General features: G+C 35.5%; 1 protein-coding gene and 1 long non-coding RNA gene across 2 annotated transcripts; one reads left to right on the top strand and one right to left on the bottom strand.

Moving 5' to 3' along the window:
• Positions 1-31: 31 nt before the first annotated feature.
• LOC142626368 (uncharacterized) lies at positions 32-4,768 on the bottom strand. Its single transcript, XR_012842494.1, has 4 exons — positions 4,698-4,768; positions 4,329-4,528; positions 4,137-4,206; positions 32-128 (listed from the first exon to the last, which is right to left on the bottom strand). It is a non-coding gene; the product is annotated as an uncharacterized LOC142626368 (long non-coding RNA).
• Positions 4,769-18,044: 13,276 nt separating this feature from the next.
• Positions 18,045-27,218, top strand: LOC142624747 (ISWI chromatin-remodeling complex ATPase CHR11-like). Its single transcript, XM_075798484.1, has 25 exons — positions 18,045-18,436; positions 18,955-19,086; positions 19,178-19,284; positions 20,252-20,364; positions 20,914-21,011; positions 21,212-21,391; positions 21,481-21,702; positions 22,384-22,518; positions 22,648-22,930; positions 23,022-23,095; positions 23,285-23,505; positions 23,625-23,712; positions 23,804-23,897; positions 24,002-24,190; positions 24,301-24,332; positions 24,459-24,535; positions 24,620-24,709; positions 24,811-24,880; positions 24,997-25,051; positions 25,152-25,210; positions 25,290-25,455; positions 26,073-26,251; positions 26,367-26,582; positions 26,728-26,826; positions 26,924-27,218. The coding sequence occupies exons 1-25, from the start codon at positions 18,212-18,214 to the stop codon at positions 26,939-26,941; spliced, it is 3,222 nt and encodes a 1,073-aa protein (XP_075654599.1). The 5' UTR covers positions 18,045-18,211; the 3' UTR covers positions 26,942-27,218.
• Positions 27,219-27,432: the final 214 nt, after the last annotated feature.

Genomic DNA, 27,432 nt, shown 5'->3' on the forward strand with positions numbered 1-27,432 from the left:
TAACAAGATAAGTAGAGAACACACGAAACCTTTGAAAAACAAAAACCCTTCACCTCTTCACGCTGCTCTCGTCGATCTGTTTCGCTCCCTTGTTTTCTCATGGCGCAAACGCAGAGCCAGAGAGCCTTCTTTATGAAACAAGAAGATGTGAAAGCTATATACGTCACAAGTACAAAAACTACCATGAAATACATATGGATTTTTTTATCCAAACATTTTGTTGCTCTCACTGCTAGAGATATATTAGTCCATTAACATAGGCCAAGCTTAATACTATTTTGTGTACAAGTCAACTCTTTCTTGTACTAGAAGTCTATTAGTTTAGGGTTTAGTCTATTATATGTACTTATGTTATAGTTCATTTATTGTAACACATTTTGTATTACACTCTTATAAACTATTAAACTAAAGATGTAGCTCTTAGGGTTTCCTCCGTAGATGTAGGTCATAAGGTTAAAGTTGAACCACTTAACTCTTGTATTCCTATTTTATGCCTAGATGTATTCCTTTGCAACTTAAAAATAGATGCACAATCACCATGTAGCTTTTCGATTTAGGAGTCCTTAATTTTCAATTTGAACATTGTACTTATAGTATAAAGCTAAAGCTAACCATGTAATTATTTTCATGATTATCAAAGATCAAAACTCATCTTGGGATGTTGGGGTTATCTCGAAAAAAAACACCCAATTATAGAGAAAAGTTGTAAAAGACCCAAAAGATGGATATAGTAGACAAGATCACCATCAAGCAATTGCTACTAAAAAGCTGCTAGACTTTAATTGCTTTAATTGCACAAAGTGTAGAATCATCAATGAGAGTAAAAGCAAGAACAACATGAACAGTGGCGTAGTTAGGAATTTTTATAAGGGAGGGCCGATTTGAAGTATTGATATAAAAAACATAAATCACAAGTTTATTGAATATGAAATTTCAATTTTGATATATCTTAAACATTAATGAACATACAAAAACTGTCTAGTTCACTATAGACATATACAAAAATATCTACACAAAAAAAAACATTTCACATTAAAATCATATCTGACGACGATTTTTCATGGAATAGAATTCATCCATAATCATTTCCATGGTGAAATTCCCAGCAATTTCCTTTTCTATATAAACTATCATATTATCTGCCAAAAGTGCATTCTCCATTCTATTGCGAAGTCTTATTTTTAATAGTTTTATAGCTGAAAAAGCTCGTTCTGTAATTACTGTAGAAACTAAAAGAGTCAACACAAGTCGAATTAGTCTATCAATTAAATGATAGAATTTAGACTTCCCTAAAATTTCTAATTCCCTACATACCTCAGATATTGTACCCATATTCTAAAAATCTAGATGCTTTATCCCATCAAGCTCATAATGTTGCAATTGATGCTTCAAAAGATAAATTTCATGCTCAGTGATATCTTGAGGATAATAATTTTCAACCAAATTGCAAATATCACTAATTTTGAATGATCTAAAAGCATCCTTAGGATTTAATGCTGAACTAAGAGTGAGAAGATCTGATATTAGCTCACAAAATCTACTATTTAATTCTTGCAATTGAAAATCTATTGCAACTATAAATATGTCAATTCTTAAATGATGTTCAATTGTTGTCAAAGGTTTATCTTGATAACGGTATCTACCTTGAGCTTTAGTGTAACGAGCATTTAAATTAGGAATATCAATTTCATGTTGTCCACAAAATGATGTAACGCTAGCAAGTAAAGGCTCCCATCCATCATCTCTCAACTTTTGAATAAGTGATTTTGTAGTTGAAACTAAATGCATGGCATTTAAAAGATCTTGAGAATGTTGCTGCAAAGCTTGGCAAAGAACATTAGTAATTCCCATAATCTCTTTCATCATATGCAAAATTAAAACAAAATCAAATGATGTTAATACCTGATAAGCTCCCTCGGCATCACCACATTGTTTATAATTAGCCCCTTCCTCAGAGATAGTATTAATAACTTTGCAAGTTGCATCAAACATTTTTATCAAACTACAAATAGATTGAAAATGAGATCCCCAACGTGTATCTCCAGCCCGTAGCAAAGTATCAATTTGGTTTGCTCCTCTTCAAGTCTCAATTTCATTAGAAGCAATCATATTCTCAATTTGTTCCCCTTGAGCATATTGCAATTCATCATTACGCTTACTAGAACCAACGACAATATTGATAATATTAGTCAAATGATCAAAGAATTGATGAACAACTTTTACTTCTCTAGATGCTGTAACTAATGTCAATTGCAACCTATGAGCAATGCAATGTACATAATAAGCATATGGACATTCTTTAAGAAATAGAGCTTGTAATCCATTCCATTCACCACGCATATTACTAGCTCCATCATACCCTTGACCTCGAATATTCTCAATGTGAAGGTCGTAACGAGAAAGGACAACACATATCTCCTTCTTTAGGGTCAACGCAATAGTATCTCTAACACGCACAACATAAAAAGAAATGCTCTTTAATGAAACCATTTTATCAACAAACCTCAAAATAATGGCCATTTGCTCTCTCTTCGACTCATCCCGGGCTGCATCAACTAGAATGCAAAATTTTGCATCCCCAATTTCTTCACGAATAGCCTTTTGCACATTACTAGCAAGAATATGCAAAATCTCATTTTGAATTATGGATGATGTATATTTGGCATTTTGTAGGGCATTTTTCAAGACAACACTAGCTATTTTGTCATTGAAAGTTGATGTGAATTTTATCAATTCAATAAAATTACCTCTATTTTTTGAATCAAGGCTTTTATCATAACCTCTAAAAGCACAAGCTCAAAATAATGAAACGCTCTTTAATGAAACCATTTTTATCAACAAACCTCAAAATAATGGCAATTTGCTCTCTCTTCAACTCATCCCGGGCTTCATCAATGAGAATGCAAAATTTTGCATCCCCAATTTCTTCACGAATAGCCTTTCGCATATTACTAGCAAGAATATGCAAAATCTCCTTTCGAATTGTGGATGATGTATATTTGGCATTTCGTGGAGCATTTTCCAAGACAACACTAGCTACTTTATCATTGAAAGTTGATGTGAATTATATCAATTCAATAAAATTACCTCTATTTTTTGAATCAAGGCTTTTATCATGACCTCTAAAAGCACAAGCTTGGAATACTAGCCATCGAGCACACTTTATTGAGGTTTTGAGCCGCAACTGATCATTCTCTAATTCTTTTGATGTTTGTTTCTCAATTAGCTTATCAATATGTCGGGAATAACTCTTTAAATCCTCGCAATATTTCACAGCAATTTTATATAGGGAGTTTGGATCTTCCCTACATGACGAATTAAATGACAATTCATTCCATCATTCACTTTTTTCCAATTATTAAAACCTGTTGAAATGAATGCATCTGATCCAGGACAACCTATTGGTTTCTTACCAAAAAGGTAGCAAGGTAGACAATACATCGCATCCATTGAAGGTGAGTATTCCAACCAATCCCTATGTGAATGTGATTCAAACCATGAAGGTTGAAAACGACGACGATGAGTATCATTGTTGTATGGATAGTCTATATTTTTAGGTTGATATATATGGACATTCTTTAAGATAAGCTCATCGAATTTCATCTTGTTTGTTGATAGGGAATTCACATATTTGTTTACGTGATCCTAGATCACGATCTATCTCTTCGGATTGAATTCTTGAACATTTGGAGGGGTGTTCATCAGGTATTGAAGTATCAACATTTGTTTCTACAGCATGTATCCTAATTTATGAATTGCTAACATCTTTTTTCTTAAAGAATGCATCAATTGTTTTTCGTTTGCTCATAATTCTTTTAGTTTTAAGAATATGACTCAAAAATTAACCTAAAAAAAACTTTAAAAAATAATATTTTAATTATAAATTTTTACTTAGTTATATGGATGTTATTCATATTTAAGAAAAAACAAAATTTTCACTATAATTTAAACAGTCAACCAAATTTTAATACAATTTTAATTAATAATAACCCCTCAAACAAAAACAAAAATTAAACACACAAGTATTAGTATACAATATAAACCAAACAATTTAACAACACCACAGTATCAATTAAAGAGAAGAAAACTCAACACTAGTTACAGCTTATCCTAATATAAACTGTAAACATGCTTACTTTCCTTTAATGAAGTCGAAATCGCTGAATCAATCAACTCATGTGCATCTTCCAAATTATTCACCACAACCTACAACAACAAAATTAAGCAAAAAAATCACAACTTTAACCGAATTTCCATATGAAAAATTTCATTTTTTTAATAGTAAAAACTAAAAAACCCAACTAGGTCTCAATTATTTTTTTTTTTACCTGATAGCAAGTGACAGTCTGAAAACACAAACACCGATGACCGAACTCACCAAGCCAGATAGTCACCGAACTCACCAGGATATTTTTTTTTTTTTGGACTATAAGGACAGAGGAGTAGAGGACTGATGCTGAGAGCTGAGTTTTGGCTGTATCAATTAACTCATTTAGTCATGTGCATCTTCCAAATTATTCACCACAGCCTACAACAACAAAATTAAGGAAAAAAATCACAACTTTAACCAAATTTCCATATGAAAATCATATTTTTTTCACAGTAAAAACTTAAAAACCCAACTGGGTCTCAATCATTTTTTTTTACCTGATAGCAAGTGACAGGCTGAAAATACAAACATAAAACACTGAACTCACCAGGAATTTTTTTTTTTTTTTCGAACTGTGTGGACAGGGGAGAGGACTGATGCAGAGCTGGGTTTTGGGGGCTGGTAGACAATGGAGTGGGAGTGTGGGACTGAAAAGTGGAAGTGTGTCAAAGAAGACAAAAAAAAAAAAGAATATATGTAAAGGGAATAAGGGGATTTCGTGGGTCAGGTGGGTTGGTTTTTTGAGATGGAGAGAGTGTAATTTTGTTGTTAGTGTTTGGACAATTGGACTTGATGTAAATGGGCCAATTTTTTTTTATTTTATTTGAAGTAGGCCTAAAACTTCAACAGGGGCTTGGGAGAACAATGAATATATGGGCTATGGGGGACCAAATGTCCAAAATTGGGAGGGGGGGGGGGGCAATTATTTTTTATATATACTTTAATGGATTTTTTTTTTTTTTGGCAGGGGCCTGGGCCCCCCCAAGCCACTAGATGGCTTTGCCCCTGAACATGAACAAAACCGGATTCTAGATCTCTTTACTTTTTTAATTGTTATTTAAATTTTTACCAGAGTTGTCATTAGTGATATGATTGTGCATTTAGCATCATTTTTATTTCATAGTTATTATACTTAAATAATATGTAATAGGTAATATTTTTATAGTCTTCTTGAAATTGAATCGAAAGATTACTTGTTTACAATCAATATGGTTTGGTACATAGATAAAATTTGTGCAACTGATTTCTATTATGCACTAATTTTTTTATAAGAGTTTATTATATAGACAAAATTTTTGCAACTGATTTCTATTATACGCTAATTTTTTATAAGAGTTTTTTTTTAAAAGAAAGTTTCAATTTATGGCGCCGGTTCTTGATGATAGCTCTAGTTACCAGTTGAGCTAATTGTAATCTACTTTTTTTATATAATTTTATAAGATTTGATTATGTGTTTTTTTAGCTAAACGTGTTAGCTAAGTTATATACTCTTGATCCAAAGAAAAATATTATATACTTTTTTTGTCACAAGACTATTACATACTATTAACTGTTGTGTTTATGATTCCTCCAAAAAATATATATATATATATATATATATATATATATTTATTTATTTATTTATTGTGTTTAGGATCCATATTTTTCACTGAATTTTTTATAATTTATTTACATCAACATGTAACTAATTTTTATAATATACTATGTGGGGGGTAAAAACTCTTGAATAAACATTTGGGCTTTGGGCTTGATTGGTTGGTACCAGTTTGTTTTGATCAGTGCCTCTAGGCCCACAAGTCAGTCTGCACTGTAAAAGTCCGAGGAGTTGTCCGAGGAGGAATGTCTCCTCGAACAGGCTCGGCAATGACCCTAGGACTTACTAAAAGGGTTAGGGGCAAGCTTCTGGAAAAACTGATGGGTAAAAGGGTGATCCAAGCACCCTTTAGAAGCAAGGATGTGTGAGAAATATCTGAGGAAAAAGCTGCTACCACCACATTAAAGACCCTACATCTACCTCTCTGGCCGCATTAATGGGGAAGTGACCTATGAACAGTAGAATTCAGCCTCCCTGCTATTGTTTTAAGACTTCAAGAAGGCGGTGGATAGGACAAGTATCCAAGGGAAAGATTTGTACGACACGTGGATAAACCAGTGAAGAAGAAGAAGTATATAAGGAGAAGAGAGAGGAAAGAGAGGGGGATCTGCACCTTCTGCTGAGAAAAATAGGAACTAAGGATTGTAAACTTTGGCATAGAAAAAGAATATTTATACAACTCATCATTGGCTCACGTTCGAGGATGTCTCTTTGTCATATTCGTTTATCATTTGCACAGATAGTGGCACTCTAGCCTGTTAATTAGACTTCCAACATCCCGAACCTAGATTTCAAATCCATACTGTACAAATTTTATTGCATAAGGCTCATTGAGCCTGAGCCCAACACTTGTTTTTGGGTATGGGTACAATTGTGCGTTTACATACTATTTATTCTATTAAATGCTATCAGTTTTTTTTAGGAGAACTAATAGATTTTTTTTTTTATTGTAAAGTGCAAATATTGTGAAGAATGAATAGAAATACAATGACAATGACAAAAGTTTGTACTTGGAAAATTTCTATACATCATAATTGGGACATTTCTACTAAAATTAATGCAACACCTGCAACATCATTTTCCTCCTCTTCCTCTTCCACTTCACTATCTGCTTCTTCTTCCTCTAGAAATACAATGATAATGACAAAAGTTTGTACTTGGAAAATTTCCATACAATATTTCTTCTATACATCATAATCGAGACATTTCTACTAAAATTGATGTAATACCTGCAACACCATTTTATTCCTCTTCCTCTTCCACTTCACCATCTGCTTCCTCTTTCTCCTCTACTTCATCATCTTCTTCCTCTTCCTCTTCAAAGAGGGAAGCAATCCTCTGTTTCGCCAATACAAAGGCATTTCGCCTGCTTCATCGTTTAATTAAAAACTTGAGACGATGCATATTGGGCATTCTACGAAGACGCAACGGAATAACTGCAAGAGCATCTGCCATTGCCACATCAGCCACTGCAAAATCAGCCATTGCCACTATTGAGTTTATTGTCTGTGTAATTTTTTTACATAAACGTGTTAGCTGAGTTATATACTCTTGATCCAAATAAAATATTATATACTATTTTTGTCACAAAACTATTACATACTATTAACTGTTGTGTTTATGATTCCTCAAAAAAAAAATATATATATATATATTGTGTTTATAAACCATGTTTTTCACTGAATTTTTTTATAATTTATTTACCTCAACGTGTAACTAATTTTTATAATATACTATTTATTCTATTAAATGCTATTAGTTTTTTTTTTTTAGGAGAACTAATAGATACTTTTTTTTTGTTTCAAAGTCCATCTATTGTGAAGAATGAATAGAAATACAATGACAAAAGTTTGTACTTGGGAAATTTCTATACATCATAATTGAGACATTTTTACTAAAATTAATGCAACACCTGCAACATCATTTTCTTCCTCTTCCTTTTATACTTCACCATCTGCTTCCTCTTCCTCTAAAATTACGATGATAATGACAAAAGTTTGTACTTGGGAAATTTCCATGCAATATTTCTTCTATACATCATAATCGGGACATTTCTACTAAAATTGATGTAACACTTGCAACACCATTTTATTCTTTTTCCTCTTCCACTTCACCATCTGCTTCCTCTTTCTCTTCCTCCTCCACTTCACCACCTTCTTCCTCTTCCTCTTCAAAAAGGGAAGCAATTTTATGTTTTGCCAATATGAAGCAATCTTCGTCGTCTACTTAAAAACCTAGGACACGCATATTGGGCATTCTACAAAAGCGCGACAAAATAACTGCAAGAGCATCTGCCACTGCCACATCCTCCCCTGCCACATCAGTCACTGCAAAATCAGCCACTGCCACTATTGAGTTTATTGTCTGTGTAATTTTTTTAGCTAAACATGTTAGTTGAGTTCTATACTCTTGATCCAATAAAAATATTATATACTCCTTTTGTCACAAGACTATTACATACTATTAACTATTGTGTTTATGATTCCTCCAATATATATATATATATATATAGTATTTATGATCCATGTTTTTCACTTAATTTTTTTTAATTTATTTACCTCAACATGTAACTAATTTTTATAATATACTATTTATTCTATTAAATGCTATTAGTTTTTTTTTTCCAGGAGAACTAGTAGATACTTTTTTTATATTGTAAAGTGCATATATTATGAAGAATGAATAGAAATACAATGACAATAGTTTGTACTTAGGAAATTTATATACATCATAATTGGGACATTTCTACTAAAATTGATGCAACACCTGTAACATCATTTTCTTCCTCTTCCACCTCACCATCTGCTTCCTCGTCCTCTATAAATACAATGATAATGACAAAAGTTTGTACTTGGGAAATTTCCATACAATATTTCTTCTATACATAATAATTGGGACATTTCTACTAAAATTGATGTAACACTTGCAACACTATTTTATTCCTCTTCCTCTTCCACTTCACCATCTGCTTCCTCTTCCTCCTCCACTTCACCATCTTCTTCCTCTTCCTCTTCAAAGAGGGAAGCAATCCTCTATTTCGCCAATATGAAGGCATTTCGCCTGCTACGTCGTCTAATTAAAAACCTGGGACAACACATTGGGCGTTCTACGAAGGCGCAATGGAATAACTGCAAAAGCATCTGTCACTGCCACATCCTCCGCTGCCACATTAGACACTACAAAATCAGCCACTGCCACTATTGAGTTTATTGTCTATGTAATTGTTTTAGCTAAAAGTGTTAGCTGAGTTATATACTCTTGATTCAAAAAAAAAAAAGTATATACTTTTTTTGTCACAAGACTATTACATACTATTAACTGTTGTGTTTATGATTTCTCCAAAAAAAAATTTATATATATATATTGTGTTTTTGATCCATGTTTTTCATTGAATTTTTTATAATTTATTTACCTCAACATGTAACTAATTTTTATAATATACTGTTTATTCTATTAAATGCTATCAGTTTTTTTTTTTTTTTTTCAAGAGAACTAATAGATACTTTTTTTTTATTGCGTATATTGTGAAGAATGAAGAAAAATACAATGACAAAAGTTTGTACTTGGGAAATTTCTATACATCGTAATTGAGACATTTATACTAAAATTGATGCAACACTTGCAACATCATTTTTTTCCTCTTCCTCTTCCACTTCACCGTCTGCTTCCTCTTCCTCTAGAAATACAATGATAATGACAAAAGTTTGTACTTGAGAAATTTTCATACAATATTTTTTCTATACATCATAATCAGGACATTTATACTAAAATTGATATAACACTTGTAACACCATTTTATTCCTCTTCCTCTTCCACTTCACCATTTGCTTCCTCTTCCTCCTCCACTTCACCATCTTTTTCCTCTTCCTCTTCAAAGAGCGAAGCAATCCTTTGTTTCACCAATGCGAAGGCATTTTGCTTGCTTCGTTGTCTAATTAAAAACCTGGGACAACGCATATTGGGCGTTTTACAAAGGCGCAACAGAATAACTACAAGAGTATCTGCCACTGCCACATCCTCCGCTGCCACATCAGCCATTGCCACTATTAAGTTTATTGCCTGTGTAATTTTTGTAGTTAAACGTGTTAGCTGAGTTATGTACTCTTGATCCAAAAAAGAATATTATATACTCTATTTGTCTCAAGACTATTACATACTATTAACTGTTATGTTTATGATTCCTCCGAATATATATATATATATATATATATATATATATATATATATTGTGCTTATGATCCATGTTTTTCACTGAATTTTTTATAATTTATTTACCTCAACATGTAACTAATATTTTGTAATATACTATTTATTCTATTAAATGCTATCACTTTATTTTTTAGGACAACTAATAGATACTTTTTTTTTATTGTAAAGTGCATATATTGTGAAGAATGAATAGAAATACAATGACAAAAGTTTGTACTTGGAAAATTTCTATACATCGTAATTGGGACATTTTACTAAAATTGATGCAACACCTGCAACATCATTTTCTTCTTCTTCTTCTTCCTCTTCCTCTTTCACTTCACCATCTGCTTCCTCTTCCTCTTCCTCTAGAAATACAATAATAATGACAACAGTTTGTATTTAAGAAATTTTCATACAATATTTATTCTATACATCATAATCGGGACATTTCTACTAAAATTGATGTAACACTTGCAACACCATTTTATTCCTCTTCCTCTTCCACTTCACCATCTGCTTCCTCTTCCTTCTCCACTTCACCATCTTTTTCCTCTTTCTCTTCAAAGAGGGAAGCAATCCTTTGTTTCGCCAATACGAAGGCATTTCGTCTGCTTCGTCATCTAATTAAAAACTTGGGACGACGCATATTGGGCATTCTACAAAGGCGCAACAGAATAACTACAAAAGCATCTGCCACTGCCACATCCTCCCCTGCCACATCAACCATTGCGAAATCAGCCACTGCCACTATTGAGTTTATTGTCTGTGTAATTTTTTTAGTTAAACGTGTTAGCTGAGTTATATACACTTGATCCACAAAAAAAAAAATTATATACTCTTTTTGTCACAAGACTATTACATACTATTAATTGTTGTGTCTATGATTCTTCTAAAATATATATATTATGTTTATGATCCATGTTTTTCACTGATTTTTTTATAATTTATTTACCTCAACATGTAACTAATTTTTATATTATACTAATTTTTCTATTAAATGCTATAAGTTTTTTTTAGGAGAACTAATAGATACTTTTTTTATATTGTAAAGTGCATATATTGTGAAGAATGAATAGAAATACAATGACAGTGACAAAAGTTTGTACTTAGGAAATTTCTATATATCATAATTGGGACATGTCTACTAAAATTGATGTGACACCTACAACACCATTTTCTTCGTCTTCCTCTTCCACTTCACCATCTGCTTCTTCTTCCTCTAGAAATACAATGATAATGACAAAAGTTTGTACTTGGGAAATCTCCATACAATATTTATTCTATACATCGTAATCAGGACATTTCTCCTAAAATTGATGCAACATCTGCAACACCATTTTCTTCCTCTTCCTCTTCCTCTTCCACTTCACCATCTGCTTCCTCTTCCCCTTCAAAGAGGAAGCAACTCTCCGTTTCACCAATACAAAAGCATTTCGCCTGCTTCGTCGTCTAATTAAAAACCTGGGACGACGCATATTGGGTGTTCTACGAAGATGCAAATGAATAACTATAAGAGCATCTGCTACTGTCACATCCTCCGCTGCCACTGTCACATCCTCCCCTGCCACCTCAGCCACTGCAAAATCAGCCACTGCCACATCAGCCACTACCACATCAGCCAGAGACATCCTCCCCTGCCATATCCTCTCCTACCAAATCAACCCCTGCCACATCCTCCACTACCACATTAGCCCCAAACACATCAACGTCAGACACATCAGCCACTGCCACATCCTCCACTGCCACCTTAGCCACTGCCACATCAGCGCTTGACAAATCAGCCACTGCCACATTAGCCCTTGCCAAATCAGCCCATGTCACATCCTCCACTTCCACATCAACCTATACCACATCCTCCCTTGCCAAATCAGTCTCTGCCACATCCTCCACTGCCACATCAGCCCAACTTGAACCATCATTATCCTCCCCTGACCCATCATCATCCACTACCTTCCTTCGCTTACACTACTTATGTGTATCCTCCCAAAACCTTAAAACTCTTTTGCTATCCTTGAGAGTTTTCACATTACAAAAATCATCATTCATCTCATCTTCAATTTCTCTTAAAATTTTCTTCAATGAACATTCCAAAACTTGTTTTTTCCAAGTGATAAACCGATCAGCATTTTCCTCCCAAGTTGCTATTACTTCAACCCCTTTCTTAGGAAACCCCACTCAATTCAAACTCCAAAAAACAAGATGTAACACAGCCAGTAATTATTTCATACTTCTCAAACCCTAGGCATCAATGAAAAACTTCTTGAATACACAGCCTTGTTTACAGGCAATGTTCTTGCTTTGTTGAATGGTAAAGGAAAAGTCATTTTAAATTTAAGAATCACTTGACATATCAAATTTTTGTTGAGAAGTAATGGCCTACAGCTTACCAACATTTTGATAAACACAAACAAAACCGTGGAAAGGAATATACTGTCATATTGAGTGTAATTCTTTCATATTATACTTAGTGGTTTCCTGACATTAGAGATGAGGAAAAATGTATAAGAGCCTCCCTTTTATCACTTCATAATATAGAATGCAGGAGAAACCTTATCATGGCTTTTATAAAATAGCAAATATTTTTATTTCGTTGTTGATTCACGTAGAACAAAGATAATCTTTTAGTACTTGTCATTGAAAAGTAAAATTGTCCTGTGACTTTGTCTTGTACTCCAGCCCCACTCCATTACTTTATGGGGCAGGGAAAACCTGCGCAGGGTGGAGCAAGATGAGGTAGGTTAAAGAGTGGCTATAAAAGGTTGTCGTTGTTGATACCGTATTTTCTCTGCCCTTAATTTGTGTGCCGGACCTCGAAAAATCCAAAAATATTATTTTCTCTCCATGGGGCCGCGAGAACATCTAGAATGACGTGGTGCAACCAGTTCGGACACCGGAGCACTCAAAGTGCCTCTTTCGGCCAAAATGCCCCTAGTCAACACAGGGTTGACCGAAGGCCAAACAAGGTCAAAATCCTCACAAAAAAACACTTTTCATGATCTTACATCAAACCCGAGCTTCTTGGAGACTTTTAGCAACTTTGACTAAGTTTGACCCAAAGTTGACTCTAGGTGGGCCCAAGAAACCCTAATTTTGATCTTGCTATTAGAACGGGTTTAAACCAATGTCATTGCAAATATTATCAAATTCTCATTCCAACAACTATTCATGGATCGAAATCAGAGTTAAAACGGTTAAGATATTAAGAAAACTGTGAATAGCGCATCAACATGCTTCCTGAAGTCATAACTTTTAATCCAACCATTAGAATTTTATTTTCTTTATCTTTATGAAAACTAGACATCCAGAGCTTTTCAGGGACAATAACATCGTCTCAATCCGAGTCCTAGAAGATCTCCAAATGCGCCTCCGAAGTCAAAACTGAAAAAGTGCAACAGGACGAATTTGTCGATGTCACGATGACATCAGCGGTAGTCCTTGAAGGCCCGCCGGCCCAACTCGGCGACCCTTGAAGGTGCATTGTGCCTTGAAATGTGTGCCAAGGGCTACAAATAGCCCCTGACACCTCAGATTGGACCAGAACAGAAAAAATTGGGGTTTTTGGGCATTTTTTGGCCTTTTTTTTTTTTCTCTCTTTTCTCACCATATTTCTCTCCAAAAAACACAAAAACACATCAAAACTTCTTGATTCTTCTCTCTTCTCCAAAAATATAAGGTAGTGTTCATACCCTCCATCTTCCTCTTCTTAGTTCCATACCTTGGATTTGAGGTTTAAGGGGTATGGATATAGCTCTTTAGCTATTATCCATACCCATTTTTCTTTAAAGCTTTATCAAGCTTTTTATTCTTTATTTTTGCTTGAATAACATGATTTATTGCTTTCTTTAGCATGTTTATTGCTTTATTTGTGCTTCTAGCTTAAATCTCCTTACTTTTTATGTCGTATGCTAGGTTTCATGCTTAGATCTACATCCTTACATGTTTATATGTTTAGATATACATGTTTTCATGCTTTCTATGCTTAGATCTTCTCTTTCCCATGTTTTTTTTTTATGTTAGATCCACATGCTTCCATGTCTCATACCATGTGTTTGTGCGTAGATCTATCTTTCCCATGTGTTGTTTGGCTAGATCCACGTGTTTTTTGCTTGTTTACATGTCTATTTGTCATTCCTACATGTTTTTATGCTTTATGCCATGTCTAGATCCTTCTTTCTTATGTGTTGTTGTTTAGTTCTACATGCTCACATGCTTGATATCGTGTCTATGGTTATGTCTTGCTTAGATCTACATGTTTGTATGCATGTTCTATGCTCCTATGCCTATGTCTATGAATTCATATGCTTGTATGCTTGGATTTGTGTGCTTCCATGCTTTTATGCACATGCTTAGATGCACATTCACATGCCTACATGCATATTTCCATGCTTATATGTGTAGATCGGCGTGTTTACATGCTTAGATTGATGTTCTCCACATGCTTTATGCCATCATCCATGTGCTTGTACCTCCATGCCATGTTTGTATGTCTAGACCTAGGCTATGTTTGCCGTGCCATGTGCTATTGTAACCCTTTTGTCGCTTTGTCTTTCTTTCTTGCATTTTGGCCTATTGTTTAGGACCCGATCTAAACCCTATGGTCTTGGTCATCGTCCATACACCTTGGCTCACATTAAAGGGTTTGGATCACCCTATTTTCATGTCTACGCTTGCTTGCTTCTATGCTTTATGCTTGTGTTAGCCTCTCTTGTTCTAGACTTTGCCATGTTCGACGCCCTCCTCGAGCTTGATCTTGTTTGGTTACATCGGACGCCCATAAGGCCTTGTTTGAGTATAACCACTTGGGATGCGCCTCCGGATGCCGGGTTGCTTTGTGCACACCTCTCACTTTTTTCGCTCCTGCGATTATATGCTTACCATGCCTGTTTGCCCCACCAGTTGGCTTCCTTTGCATTTTTACACGCTTGCTTACACGTCCATGCATGAGTTTTTCTTGCTAGTGTGTCGTCCATACTTCAACACAATGAAGTTATGGACATTCGATCTAAACCTACATTTGTCCCTTGTGGACACCACCTTTTGTTTGCCTTTTGCTTGTTTGCTTCCTTGTTCGTGTGCTTGCCATGTCTATCATGCTTATTGGCCTTATGCTTCTTTCATATGCTATCCGCATCTTTTCCTTCCATTGCTTGTTTGCTGATTTCTTATTTTTGCCTTTGCATATACACAAAAGGAGCGAGGACGCATGGCGCTAGGGCATGAGCTCCTAGGCGTAAGCAAAAAGGATAAGGATGCGAGCATGTCGATATAAGCCAAGCGGTTGTGTGTACTAGGTTTAGGAGCTTAGTTTACCCCTTTTGGTCATGTACTTTGTTAAATCCCCCTTTTCTTCCTCCTCTCTTTCTCTCTTAGAAGGTTTGTATTAGATATATCATGCCGTGTACTATTCGTTCTCATCTCTAGAGTATGGCGACCCTTGTTAATTTTCCAGCACTTATATTTTGGGCCATACTCTAGGGACGTATGCCTTTACTTTCCTGCTCTGTGTGCTTGCATTATGCATGATGTATGTATATATATATACTTGCTCACCCCTTTTGGTGTGATTGTCACAGTCCATGTCACCTAAGGCAAGTGGTGCCTAATTTTCGCAGTGAAAGCAAGGTGACATGTCGCCGAGTTTTCGATGTGGAAATATGGTATTTCGCCAGAATGCCTTAGGAAAGCATAGATTGAGACCACACCCATTCAAAAGCCAAACCTCAAAGCCCCATGTATGTTAAGCCCCGAAAGCCGATGCAAAATCATGTGTTTATTGCCAATCTCCGAAAATTAAGGTTTTATCAAAGCAAATGACTGTCATTGGACAAGCGTTGTGGGGTGCCTAACACCTTCTTCACATGTAACCAAACTTCCGGACCTAAGAATCAAGATTTTTTGCCATCCGCATTAGATTAGGAAAAATAGGAAAAATGCCATTTTTCTTAACCTAAGATTGGTAATAAAATCAATTAAAAACAGGTGACCAATCACACCTTAGAAAAACCCAATGATTGGTGGCGACTTTACTTACATTTGGTAATCCCTTAAAATTTGGCCCAAATTTTTGCCATAATGCCAAAGGTAGACCTACCTTCCTCCACCGAGAGAGAGATCACCCGGAACTCTGTGCGAACACATGTAGCCATCATAGAGAAGGGCCCTCCAACGGGGCCTCGCGCGTGCGGGAGCGTCACTACAGCAAGTGATCGGACGAAGGCACGGTGGCGGTGGTTTTTCCATTGCCAATCGAGGTCGGGCGTCGACAGTCGTCCCTAGCTAGTACTTGCTGAAATTTTGATTGAGATAGAATAGACGATTTAGTGCACATATTTATGTACCAAAACGGAATGGAATTCAAAATATAGGATATATCCTATACAAAACCAAATCTACCGATGCTTAGTAAGGGATGACCCTTTTTTTGTATAAGTGGGAGTTATGAAGCTTACCTTACAATCGTGGAAAAACAAAGTGAGGATTTTTCAACTTGGTGACTATGGTTGGTAGCTGAATTCAATGTTCATGACCCTATGAATTTAAAAATATTTGGAATGCTTTAGGTCAGTATATTAATGGGAGCACGAGGGAACAATTCATGGTATTGATTAACAAAAAAACATCTTCATTACGCCCTGCTAATCCCACCAAAAATTTCGAAATAGTTCCATTTTTACTCTTCATAAAATGACATTGGGATTGTTCGACTTGCCAAACAGTTTTGCTGTTGTTCATCATTTAATTAATTAGACTAAAAGGAATATGAGAATTAGCACTACCCCTGTAAGTATCTTTTTTTTTTTTTTTTGTTGAGAAAGAGCTGTAAGTATCTTTGTTTCAAAGAGTTAACTAAATGATTGTTGTTTTTTTTTTAAAGGTTATCCTTTCTCATCAATATTAGTTAGCAACACATATTAATATAATATAGGAAAAATTAGATCAATTGTGATGCATATTAAGACCCCAATTATTAATATATTTTAAAAGTTCACTAAAACAAGCATTGATGATATGCACACAAGGAGTTTTTATTCATGATTGAATAACTCTAATCTCCTTTTACAACGAGGTAAACAATGGACAACTTTTCTTTTAGCTTTCTCCCCATATCCCTTATAAGACAAGTTGCCAAATAACTCAATACAATTTTTTGTTTTTTTTTTTTGTTTTTGATAGGACAATACAATTCTTTAAACCATATGTTTGGGTATGTCAAAGGTTTTTGAAAACAGTGAATAACAACAATGTCGACGGGCAAATTTGGAATAAGCTCTTTTTCATTTCAAAACCTACTCATTTTAATAGTTTAGATCTTATTTTCTAAATCTAATAATGTACCGAATGCCACGTCATTTAAATTATAATTTCTAAATAAAATTTAATATACACCTTTAAATTTACAAAATTCAAGCAAATTGAACCTATATATAAGTAGGCCTTTTTTGCAACTCGATATTTTGCTAGGTTCCCCCCTTAGCTCACACAATAATCGAGATAGAGAGAATGAACTTGATTCACCTTTGCTTACGAGAACGAGAGCAAGAATTTCCATTATGTCCAATAGATAGGTTTTTCCCTCTCACTCTCTTTAGATGTACACACGTCACCTTCTATTGTCTTAAAGAAAAATTTCAACACTCCTACATGCTAGGAAGTATTTTCCTTACTATGAAACATGAAATAGACAAAATAAATAAATATATATACAAATGGCTAAATTTTGTTACACACTTTCATATGCATCATGTAAAATTGTGTTTAAAAAATACAGTTTCACAATTTTAATTGAAATCACATTTTTCACCTGACATGATATTGTGTATCTATCACTATAGAGAAGTAAAAATACCAGCCAACCAAGCATGCGTCGAACCCACAACATTTGGGTTCGAGCCCACATGGTTAGTTTTTTTTAATTTTGAGAAGCCCACAGGGTTAGTGGTCACACACACTCGGCGGGAAATCACATTGCACCCCAACGTTGGCGGGAAATTCTCAATTCTATTTTGTTGCCCCAAAAAGCCCAAACCTTCTTCGCTAAATTCGAACCGCACATCTCACTTTCCCAAATCGAACAGCTATAAATACCCCCTCACTAATCCCACCCATTTCTCAAATTTTATTTCAAAATACAAAATACAAAAAAAAAAAAAAAAATCGGTCTCTCTAACTCTCCTACTCTCTCTCTCTCACACGCACATACACCAAATAGTCTCTCTCACACACGCACTTATACGAAACCCTCGATCTGAGAAACCGAGAGAGAGAGAGATAAAGCCATGGCGAAGCTCTCGAAGCCACAGGTTTCGTCCGACGAAGCCCTATCCAACGCCTCGAATTCAACGTCGTCGTCGGAGGAAGAGGAGCAGCAGCAGCAAGTCAACGAGCAGATCAACGACGAAGAAGACGAGGAGGAGCTCGAAGCCGTGGCTCGCTCCGCCGCCTCCGACGAAGATAACTCTCCAAATTCCGACGACGATGCCGCCGGCGACGACGAAGACGAGGTAAAATTTTTCACGATTGTGTCCTCGGTGGCGAACTGCGTGTGTGTTTTGATTTGTTGGATCTGAAAGCTGTTTGGTTAGGGTTTCTAGTGGAATTTGTTGCTCTAGGGTTTGATTGTTTCTAGGGCTAACTTAACCTAATGTTTAGGAAAAAAAGACAACGAAGAATTAGGGTTGAGTCTATTTGTTTCATTCCGCGTTTTTTTTGCGTTTTGATTACTTAGATTAAGCTGAAACTGGAGTATTGTGCTAACTTGAGCTTAGGTGCTTATCGGTTTTTGAATTGTTTCATTGTGATATTTTTTGCAATTTTATGAATTATAGTGAGCAAAAATTAGTGTATCATGCTAACTTGAGTTTAGGCAATGTTGCATTGGGTTGTAACTGATGAAAAAAGTTAAAAACCTAAGAGTTTAGGCATTGTTTTGAATAGTTTTTCTCAATTGAACATTTTCAGTTGTTGTATAATGTTTGGTGTGTAACTTTATCTTCGCTGTATTGGTGGCATTACTTTACAGGATGGAAACGATGTGTCCAATGCTGAAATTAGCAGGCGTGAAAAGGCTAGACTCAAAGAGATGCAGAAAGTTAAGAGGCAAAAGGTTCAGGAAATATTGGATGCGCAAAATGCTTCGATTGAGGCTGATATGGTGCGTTGCAGCAGGATCCGTAGCTGTTTTTGTTATTTATAGCCGATTGAGTATGATGGGCAGGTTTTATTGATGTCTGTTTTATTTGTAGAACAATAAGGGGAAGGGGCGGTTGAAGTATCTCCTGCAGCAAACAGAGTTGTTTGCTCATTTTGCCAAAGGTGATCAAACTGCAGCTCAAAAGAAGGCAAAGGGAAGGTATAATTCATGGTCTCTTTAGAAACAGAATGCATACTGCTTTGTCCGAATGTTCTTAGAGAAGTCTTTTACTTCTCTCACTTAATTACTTCTAATTTGTGATTTCCATCTCTATTGTTTGAGAATAAGCTCTTTTTGCCATGCAAGTCTTCTCATTTTTAGTGTTGTTTTAGCTCTTCGTGTTGGCTATATGGCCTTTCTTGGATTATAAAGTTAAAATTTGATTCTGGACTTCTAAAAACTTTCTCTAAGCACAACCATGTGTGGATACAACCCAAATATTGTTAGAATATTATATTTCAAGTAGAATTTATCTTGCCCAAGTTTTGAGTTTGCTAAAATGGTTTTGTTTTTTGGGGATTTGTGGGGGGGGGGGTTAGTTTTGGGTGGGAATGTGGCATGGACACCAAATTAGACTAATTAATTCTAATTGATTTTGTTGAACTTGATTGATTGTGATTGATGCTATTTGGTGATGATTTCTAGGTTTTATTTATTTATTTTATTTTCATTGCTATGTGGTGATCCTAGCAAACTGTAGATGGTGATTCTTAAGTCCCATCTGTTTGTTCTTTTTGTTTTCTTGAACACCAAGTCTCCTTTTGAGAGTTCATTGTCTGTCTTATCAAAAAGAAAAGAAAATAAAGAGTTCATTGTCTTGCATTGAATCAGATTATAGCGTTGTGCTCAAGCGTGTCATTTCTATTTGAATTTATATTAAGATACTTTGTTAGTCCAATACCTTGATTTATTTAAGCTGTTTTTGCTTTTTGTTTTACAAAAAATATGACCAAAAAATTTTGGGGAAGAGTATCCCTCTCAAGTGTAGGAGACAGGTTGCCATCAATATGGAAACAAAAGGGATCTTGCTTGTCACTTGAGATGAAACTAATACTTATGAGTTTGGAGGAATAATTTAATTTAGTAGTCATGCACAATAAGATGAGCTCACATATTTATACTGTAGGGGTCGCCATGCATCAAAGATAACTGAAGAGGAAGAGGATGAAGAATGCCTCAAGGAGGAAGAGGATGGTTTATCTGGGACAGGAACCACACGGCTGGTGACTCAACCCTCTTGTATGTGTTCTGTCTTGTGCTCTCTGTTTATCTTTGTGCTAGAATTATCCTTATTAAGGTTGTCTCTAGGTAGTGATTGTACATTGTATTTTTTTTTTTTTTTGTGTGCATATTTTATAAAATTTTGTTACTGATATGTGAATTAACTATTCTTAATGCAAAACATTGTCTTTGCCTTTTTCCTAATCCATTTTTTTACCTAAATTTCTGCTTTTGGCAGATTGTTGTCTTTTGTTCTTGTCCAATTCCTTCATTTTAAACAAGTACTAGATTTAAATGATCTGGTGCTTTTGACAAAAGTGAGTTCTTGCTGAAGAATTCTATCTTTTTTTGTATCCATTTTTTCTCCTGTTGGTGTTAGCTCTCACCTACTATGTGCTAGTTCGAGAGGTTCCCCCCCCCCCCCCCTCCCCCTCTTGATTTTGTTTTTTGTAAGATTTATTCATCTTTTGTAAGGACTTCTCCTGCCTATGATTATTATTTTTTCAAGTGCTGGGGTAGTTCAAATTTAGTGCTGATTTTTCTTTATCTACTTATTCTTTTCTTAAGGTATTCAAGGGAAGATGAGGGACTACCAACTTGCTGGGTTAAACTGGCTTATACGACTGTATGAGAATGGTATAAATGGAATCCTTGCAGATGAAATGGTATGCATTTAATTCTATATTTTAGAATCTATCCTTATTTTACTTGATGCCATTATTGGCTAATATCCTTTTGAGTCTTGGTCTTCCAAGCTGTGTTGTGTCACAAATAATCTTGTATGACCATGTTCTGGTGTATAATTGACCCAAAGGATGGCTTTTTATGATATACATAGTGATGAGTTGTTGATTTTTCCATCTAGGGGCTCGGAAAAACATTGCAAACCATCTCCTTATTGGGCTATTTGCACGAGTTCAGGGGAATTACTGGCCCTCATATGGTAGTTGCTCCGAAATCTACACTTGGAAACTGGATGAATGAGATTCGACGCTTCTGCCCAACTTTGCGGGCTGTAAAATTTCTTGGAAATCCTGATGAGAGGGTGAGTCATTTTATCTCTACTTGAATGAGTGAACAGTAGATACCAGATCATCTTTTTTGCTTAGTAATTTGTCTTTATTTTTTTGGCAGAAACACATACGAGAAGATTTACTGGTTGCTGGCAAGTTTGATGTCTGTGTCACAAGTTTTGAAATGGCAATCAAAGAGAAGTCCTCCTTACGTCGCTTTAGCTGGCGCTATATCATCATTGATGAAGCCCATCGGATCAAGAATGAGAATTCCCTCCTTTCAAAGACAATGAGGCTTTATAATACCAACTATCGCCTTCTCATCACGGGCACACCGCTTCAGGTATAAATTGTAATTTCATTGGCATGTTGTGGATTTGTTGAAAACTTGACATGTTAGAAATTGCGGATCCATGCATGTTGAACTTGTGGTAAATCTTGAAAATAGGCAGGGTTGTGTTGTTGGTAATGATGCAGATTTAAGGCAAATGGTCACTCTATAAATGTACACGATATCTTCTATGTGAAATTATGCTGAAGGTTAACATTAGATTTAGTATATAATTAACATGGAAGTGTTCTGGTTCTGCAACCATGGCATTATGTAGTTTTAACTTTCACAATTACAAAATTTTAGGTTATAGAGAATATTAATACAAATTTTCCATGAGAATCTTTGGAGGTCAATGTGATGGAAGGAAAAGATCCAATGAACTGTGCTTTATTTTGTCATGTGTATCTTTTGGGATTGTCTCTAAGTCTAGTTTCTTATTGATCGTGATTATGGTTTTTTTATTGTAAAATGTATCTTTGTGTTGGGCTTTATTTTTGTTAATTTATCCTGCTCCATATATGCCTTAACTTGGTCCTGAGAGTGTCATGGTTATTTTACGCCCCAAATTTTAGTAGCTTTCAATATCTTTTGGGAGTTAGTGTTCTGTTTCTTTTTCTGGGTGATCACTTGTTATCTGCTGGGACACTAATTTCTTTAATCTAAATGCAATGTTGTTTTCTTGTTGTGTAGAACAATCTCCATGAACTCTGGTCCCTTCTCAACTTTCTTCTGCCTGAGATATTTAGTTCTGCTGAAACTTTTGATGAATGGTTCCAAATTTCTGGTGAAAATGATCAGCAAGAAGTTGTCCAGCAGCTTCATAAGGTAGGTTAAAAACTTCTGATTAGGGAGTGTGTTTTATGTTATGTTTTCTATCCTTCTCTCTCTCTGCCCCTCAAACATGCTTTATCTTTTAAGCTGACGGCGTAGCTTTTTGTTTTCTTCATTTAAAAGGTCCTCCGCCCTTTTCTCCTCCGAAGGTTGAAGTCAGATGTGGAGAAAGGTTTACCTCCAAAGAAGGAAACAATTCTTAAAGTCGGCATGTCACAAATGCAGAAACACTTTTATAGGGCTTTACTGCAGAAAGATCTTGAAGTTGTTAATGCTGGTGGAGAACGTAAGCGTCTTCTGAATATAGCAATGCAGCTGCGTAAATGCTGTAATCACCCGTATCTTTTTCAAGGTGCTGAACCTGGCCCTCCATATTCTACCGGAGATCATCTTATTACAAATGCTGGTATGCTATATGTTCCATGTAATTTTGGGTTTCTACTGTTTTTACATTGACAAATGATCAAACCTAATGGACAATCAATTTTCATTTGCAGGTAAAATGGTTCTATTGGATAAGTTGCTTCCGAAGCTGAAAGAGCGTGATTCTAGGGTCCTGATATTTTCACAGGTAATTTTTCTTTAAAATTATTCTAATAATTATGTTGTTGGTGCCTATGGTTGGCTTGATGATTTTATTTGCAACAGATTCCTGTTTGGTAATGGATACATGCTTTGATATGCAGTGTTATTTTTTATGTATTGTATTTTTTATTTTTCCTGTCTGATTGTGTGGTTGGTATTTGTTTTTATAATTCAGATGACGAGGCTGCTGGACATTCTTGAAGACTATTTAATGTTTCGTGGATACCTATATTGCCGGATTGATGGGAATACTGGTGGAGAAGATCGTGATGCTTCCATTGATGCTTTTAATAAGCCAGGGAGTGAGAAATTTGTTTTCTTATTATCAACTAGAGCTGGAGGCCTTGGTATTAATCTTGCTACAGCAGATGTTGTCATTCTTTATGATAGTGACTGGTGAGCATCCATCTTTATTTTTTTGTGGAAGTTACTGTGGTGTGTGTATGTGCATTTCTTTTTTTTCTCTCTTTTATTGCTGTTTTTGGTAGTTTTGTTGATGTTTGTGGTTTTCTCAGGAATCCCCAAGTTGATTTGCAAGCACAGGACCGTGCTCATAGGATTGGTCAAAAGAAAGAAGTTCAAGTTTTCCGGTTCTGCACAGAGGTTTGGATTTGTGTTTTTTTAAATAACATATTAGAAGCTAGATGTAATAATTTTTAATCATCTTTGTGATTGTAAATGATTTATGGAACAGTATACTATAGAGGAAAAAGTTATTGAGAGGGCTTATAAAAAGCTAGCGCTTGATGCTTTGGTGATCCAGCAAGGGCGATTAGCAGAGCAGAAGAGTGAGCATTTTTTGTGTTAAAAGATTTTCCTTTTAGTGTCCTTTTTTTTTTGGGGATAAATATTTGTATTAAAAATTATACACATGCATTTTTCTTCCTTGCAGCTGTTAATAAAGATGAACTACTACAGATGGTGAGGTTTGGTGCTGAAATGGTTTTCAGTTCCAAGGATAGTACAATTACAGATGAGGACATTGATAGAATAATTGCAAAAGGAGAAGAGGCGACTGCTGAGCTTGATGCCAAGATGAAGAAATTTACAGAAGATGCAATCAAATTTAAAATGGATGACAGTAAGTATATTTGTTCTCAAGAGTTTTTGCCTATAAATATATACTTGTATAGTTTTTGCTTTGCAATGATGATATAATTTTAGTGCTGATATTGATGTGGTTTTGTGCAGCTGCTGAATTGTATGACTTTGATGATGAGAAGGTAAAGGCAATTCTGTCATGTTTTGTTCATCAACCAATATAGGTTCTTCAATTTGTACTTTGCTTGGTGTTGCTTTAAGGCTCACTTTGTAACTTACTGCTGTCCGTGCCTTTTGTTGTGGTGAAGGATGAGAACAAGGTCGATTTCAAGAAACTTGTTAGTGATAATTGGATTGAACCACCAAAGAGAGAGCGGAAACGAAAGTAATATCATTTTTTTAAAATTTTTATTTTTAATGCATTTTAATGATTTTCAATCATTATATGAAATGATTTTTCCCCGTGTAGTTACTCAGAATCTGAATACTTTAAGCAAACAATGCGCCAAGGTGGTCCGGCAAAACCGAAAGAGCCTCGGATTCCTCGGATGCCTCAATTGTAAGCACCTATTGAAATTCATGTCAAAATTGCTGTTGTGTTCTCACCTGCTATGAAACCTATTTATTTGTTTATTTATCCTTTTCTTCTGTTGCTGGCAGGCATGATTTTCAGTTCTTTAACACTCAAAGGCTGAGTGAGCTGTATGAAAAGGAAGTGCGCTATCTGATGGTGGGTATCATTGAGATCCTGCATATATGCTTTCTGCTTTGATAAAAGCCTAGTACATAATTGTTTGAAAGTTTCATGTTTACGCATAATTTATTTACTATTTGACAATATTTCAGCAAACACATCAAAAGAATCAGCTGAAAGACACAATAGAGGTGGATGAACCTGAAGGTATTTGGGTATCTTCCATATGATTTGCATCTACCTGACTCTTTATAATATTATTCCTTTTGCATTAAATCCTTCTCTAACTGGGTTTTTAAACATTTAGATGTAGGAGACCCATTGACTGCTGAAGAGCTCGAAGAAAAGGAGCGGCTATTAGAAGATGTGAGTGAGTGGATTATATGTTACAGAAAAGATTTATGTTGGTCACCTTTTTCTAAGCTTGGCTATTGGTGCATTTCAGGGATTTTCTTCATGGAGTAGAAGAGATTTCAATACTTTCATCAGGGCTTGTGAGAAGTATGGCCGAAACGACATAAAAAGTATTGCTTCTGAAATGGAAGGGAAAACAGAGGAGGAAGTTGAAAGATATGCAAAGGTCTTTAAAGAAAGATACAAAGAGTTAAATGGTGAGTAATATTCAATTTTACACCATCACTTTAAGTTGACATAAATACTAATGGGAAGCAAATGTGAACTTCAATTATTGAGATATGTACATAAAGTTCTCGTATTGGGTTTTGGTAACATCTTTTGGCTTGAACTTCAACCTCTTTGACCTTAGATCACATGACATTTGTTGCTGTTCTTCAGTCCCCTAGTACGTGCAAAAATAATCCATTTATTTTTGCTATGGAAAAAAATTGTGTTTTGGTTTTGTATTTTGTTTTTGTTTTCTTCTGTTTGGCTAGGGGGAAGAGATTGTCTTAACTGGTTTAACTGGGTGGTTGAGCCATCTGTTATTGAAAGAGATGAGCTGCATTAGTGCCTGGTTTTGAGCTAAACTGCAGCACTGCTTGGTTGGCTCAGCTTCTTGAGTTGGTCTTCATTGGTTTTTTTTTTGGGTTATTGGAAGACATAATATTTGTGGTTGATTCTGATACAGATTGCAGTTGTTTCTGTACTTTGGTTAAGTTCTGTGAAAAGTGGTTGATATGGTAGAACTATTTACTGTCAATTTCATATGATCTCATTAAAACTTTGGTAGCATTGGATCTAATTGTTGTCTCTAAAATGATTCCTCCAGATTATGATAGGATCATTAAAAATATTGAAAGGGGGGAGGCTAGAATTTCGCGGAAGGATGAGATCATGAAAGCTATTGGGAAAAAGTTGGACCGGTACAAGAATCCATGGCTGGAACTCAAGATTCAGTATGGTCAGAACAAAGGGAAGTTGTACAATGAAGAATGTGATCGTTTCATGGTGTGCTTTCTTTGCAGAGTCTCTTCTTCCTCCACTCCCTTCCCTGTGTTAACTTTGGTGTATAGGTTCAATGTTCAATTATTTAGACACATTTTTTGCCTGCCACAATATGCAGATATGCATGGTTCACAAACTTGGGTATGGGAACTGGGATGAGTTGAAGGCTGCATTTCGCACATCACCCTTGTTTCGTTTTGATTGGTTTGTAAAGTCTCGCACAACTCAAGAACTTGCAAGGAGGTGTGATACACTAATTCGGTTGGTGGAGAAGGAAAACCAAGAGTATGATGAGAGGGAGAGACAAGCTCGTAAAGAGAAGAAGCTTGCCAAGGTTCAATTTGTTCCTGCCCAAACTTTTTTAAACACCATTATGCATCCCTTCATATAAATCTTCCATTTATTTGATCAAGCAAATCCTCATCCATACGAATTTCTACATTTCACTACATCTCATACTTTGATAATGTACGTTTCAGAATTTGACACCATCAAAGCGAGCCCTGGCTAGGCAGACTGAGAGTCCCTCTTCCTTAAAGAAGCGGAAGCAATTGACCATGGATGACTATGTGACTTCAGTATGTTACTTTCTTTGCATGATTACCAAATGTGTCATGATCTTGCTTTCTATTCATGTGGTAGTTACTGAAGCTAATTTTGTTCTTTTTGTTGCAGGGAAAGCGTAGGAAATGATATTGAAATATAAAATTAAGAAATTTTTTGGGGGATGAACCCCTCTTTAAATTACGGTGTAGCAGTAGTGTGGGCAAGGAGTGGCTCTAGTATGCGCACTAGTTTGTTATATCCCCTTGTTTTTGGATCAGGGTTCAGAATTCATCATCTCACTGATGGAATTGGTAATATATTAGAGAGTTTTGGAATTTGTATAAATGAAACTACTCCAGTATTTTGTTCCTTGTAGTTGATTTTAGCTGGTCATCTAATGAAATATACTGTATTAGCTGCTTAAGGCTATCCCCCCAATTTTTCTATCTGAATGTAAATATTTCTTTTTGTTTGTGGCTGCCGGGATTTGAGGGTATTCGGTTGGTCGAGGGTCCCAAATTGCAGCCCTTGTCTCCTGAAAAGTTTACAAGCACCCAAAGTCAAATCCAACTCCCGGAACCAACCAGCAATACAGTGCCCACTCTCAACTGCTCTCCTGGAATTTGACTAATTTATCA

The sequence above is a fragment of the Castanea sativa genome, chromosome 2 (assembly GCF_040712315.1).
Source record: "Castanea sativa cultivar Marrone di Chiusa Pesio chromosome 2, ASM4071231v1".
Lineage (NCBI taxonomy): Eukaryota > Viridiplantae > Streptophyta > Magnoliopsida > Fagales > Fagaceae > Castanea > Castanea sativa.

Coding starts and splice junctions, on each gene's coding strand:
- LOC142624747 (XM_075798484.1), top strand. CDS start 18,212: ATGGCGAAGCTCTCGAAGCCACAGGTTTCGTCCGACGAAGCCCTATCC. Junction 22,931..23,021: donor TCATCTTATTACAAATGCTG/GTATGCTATATG, acceptor TTTCATTTGCAG/GTAAAATGGTTCTATTGGAT. Junction 26,252..26,366: donor AAGAATGTGATCGTTTCATG/GTGTGCTTTCTT, acceptor CACAATATGCAG/ATATGCATGGTTCACAAACT.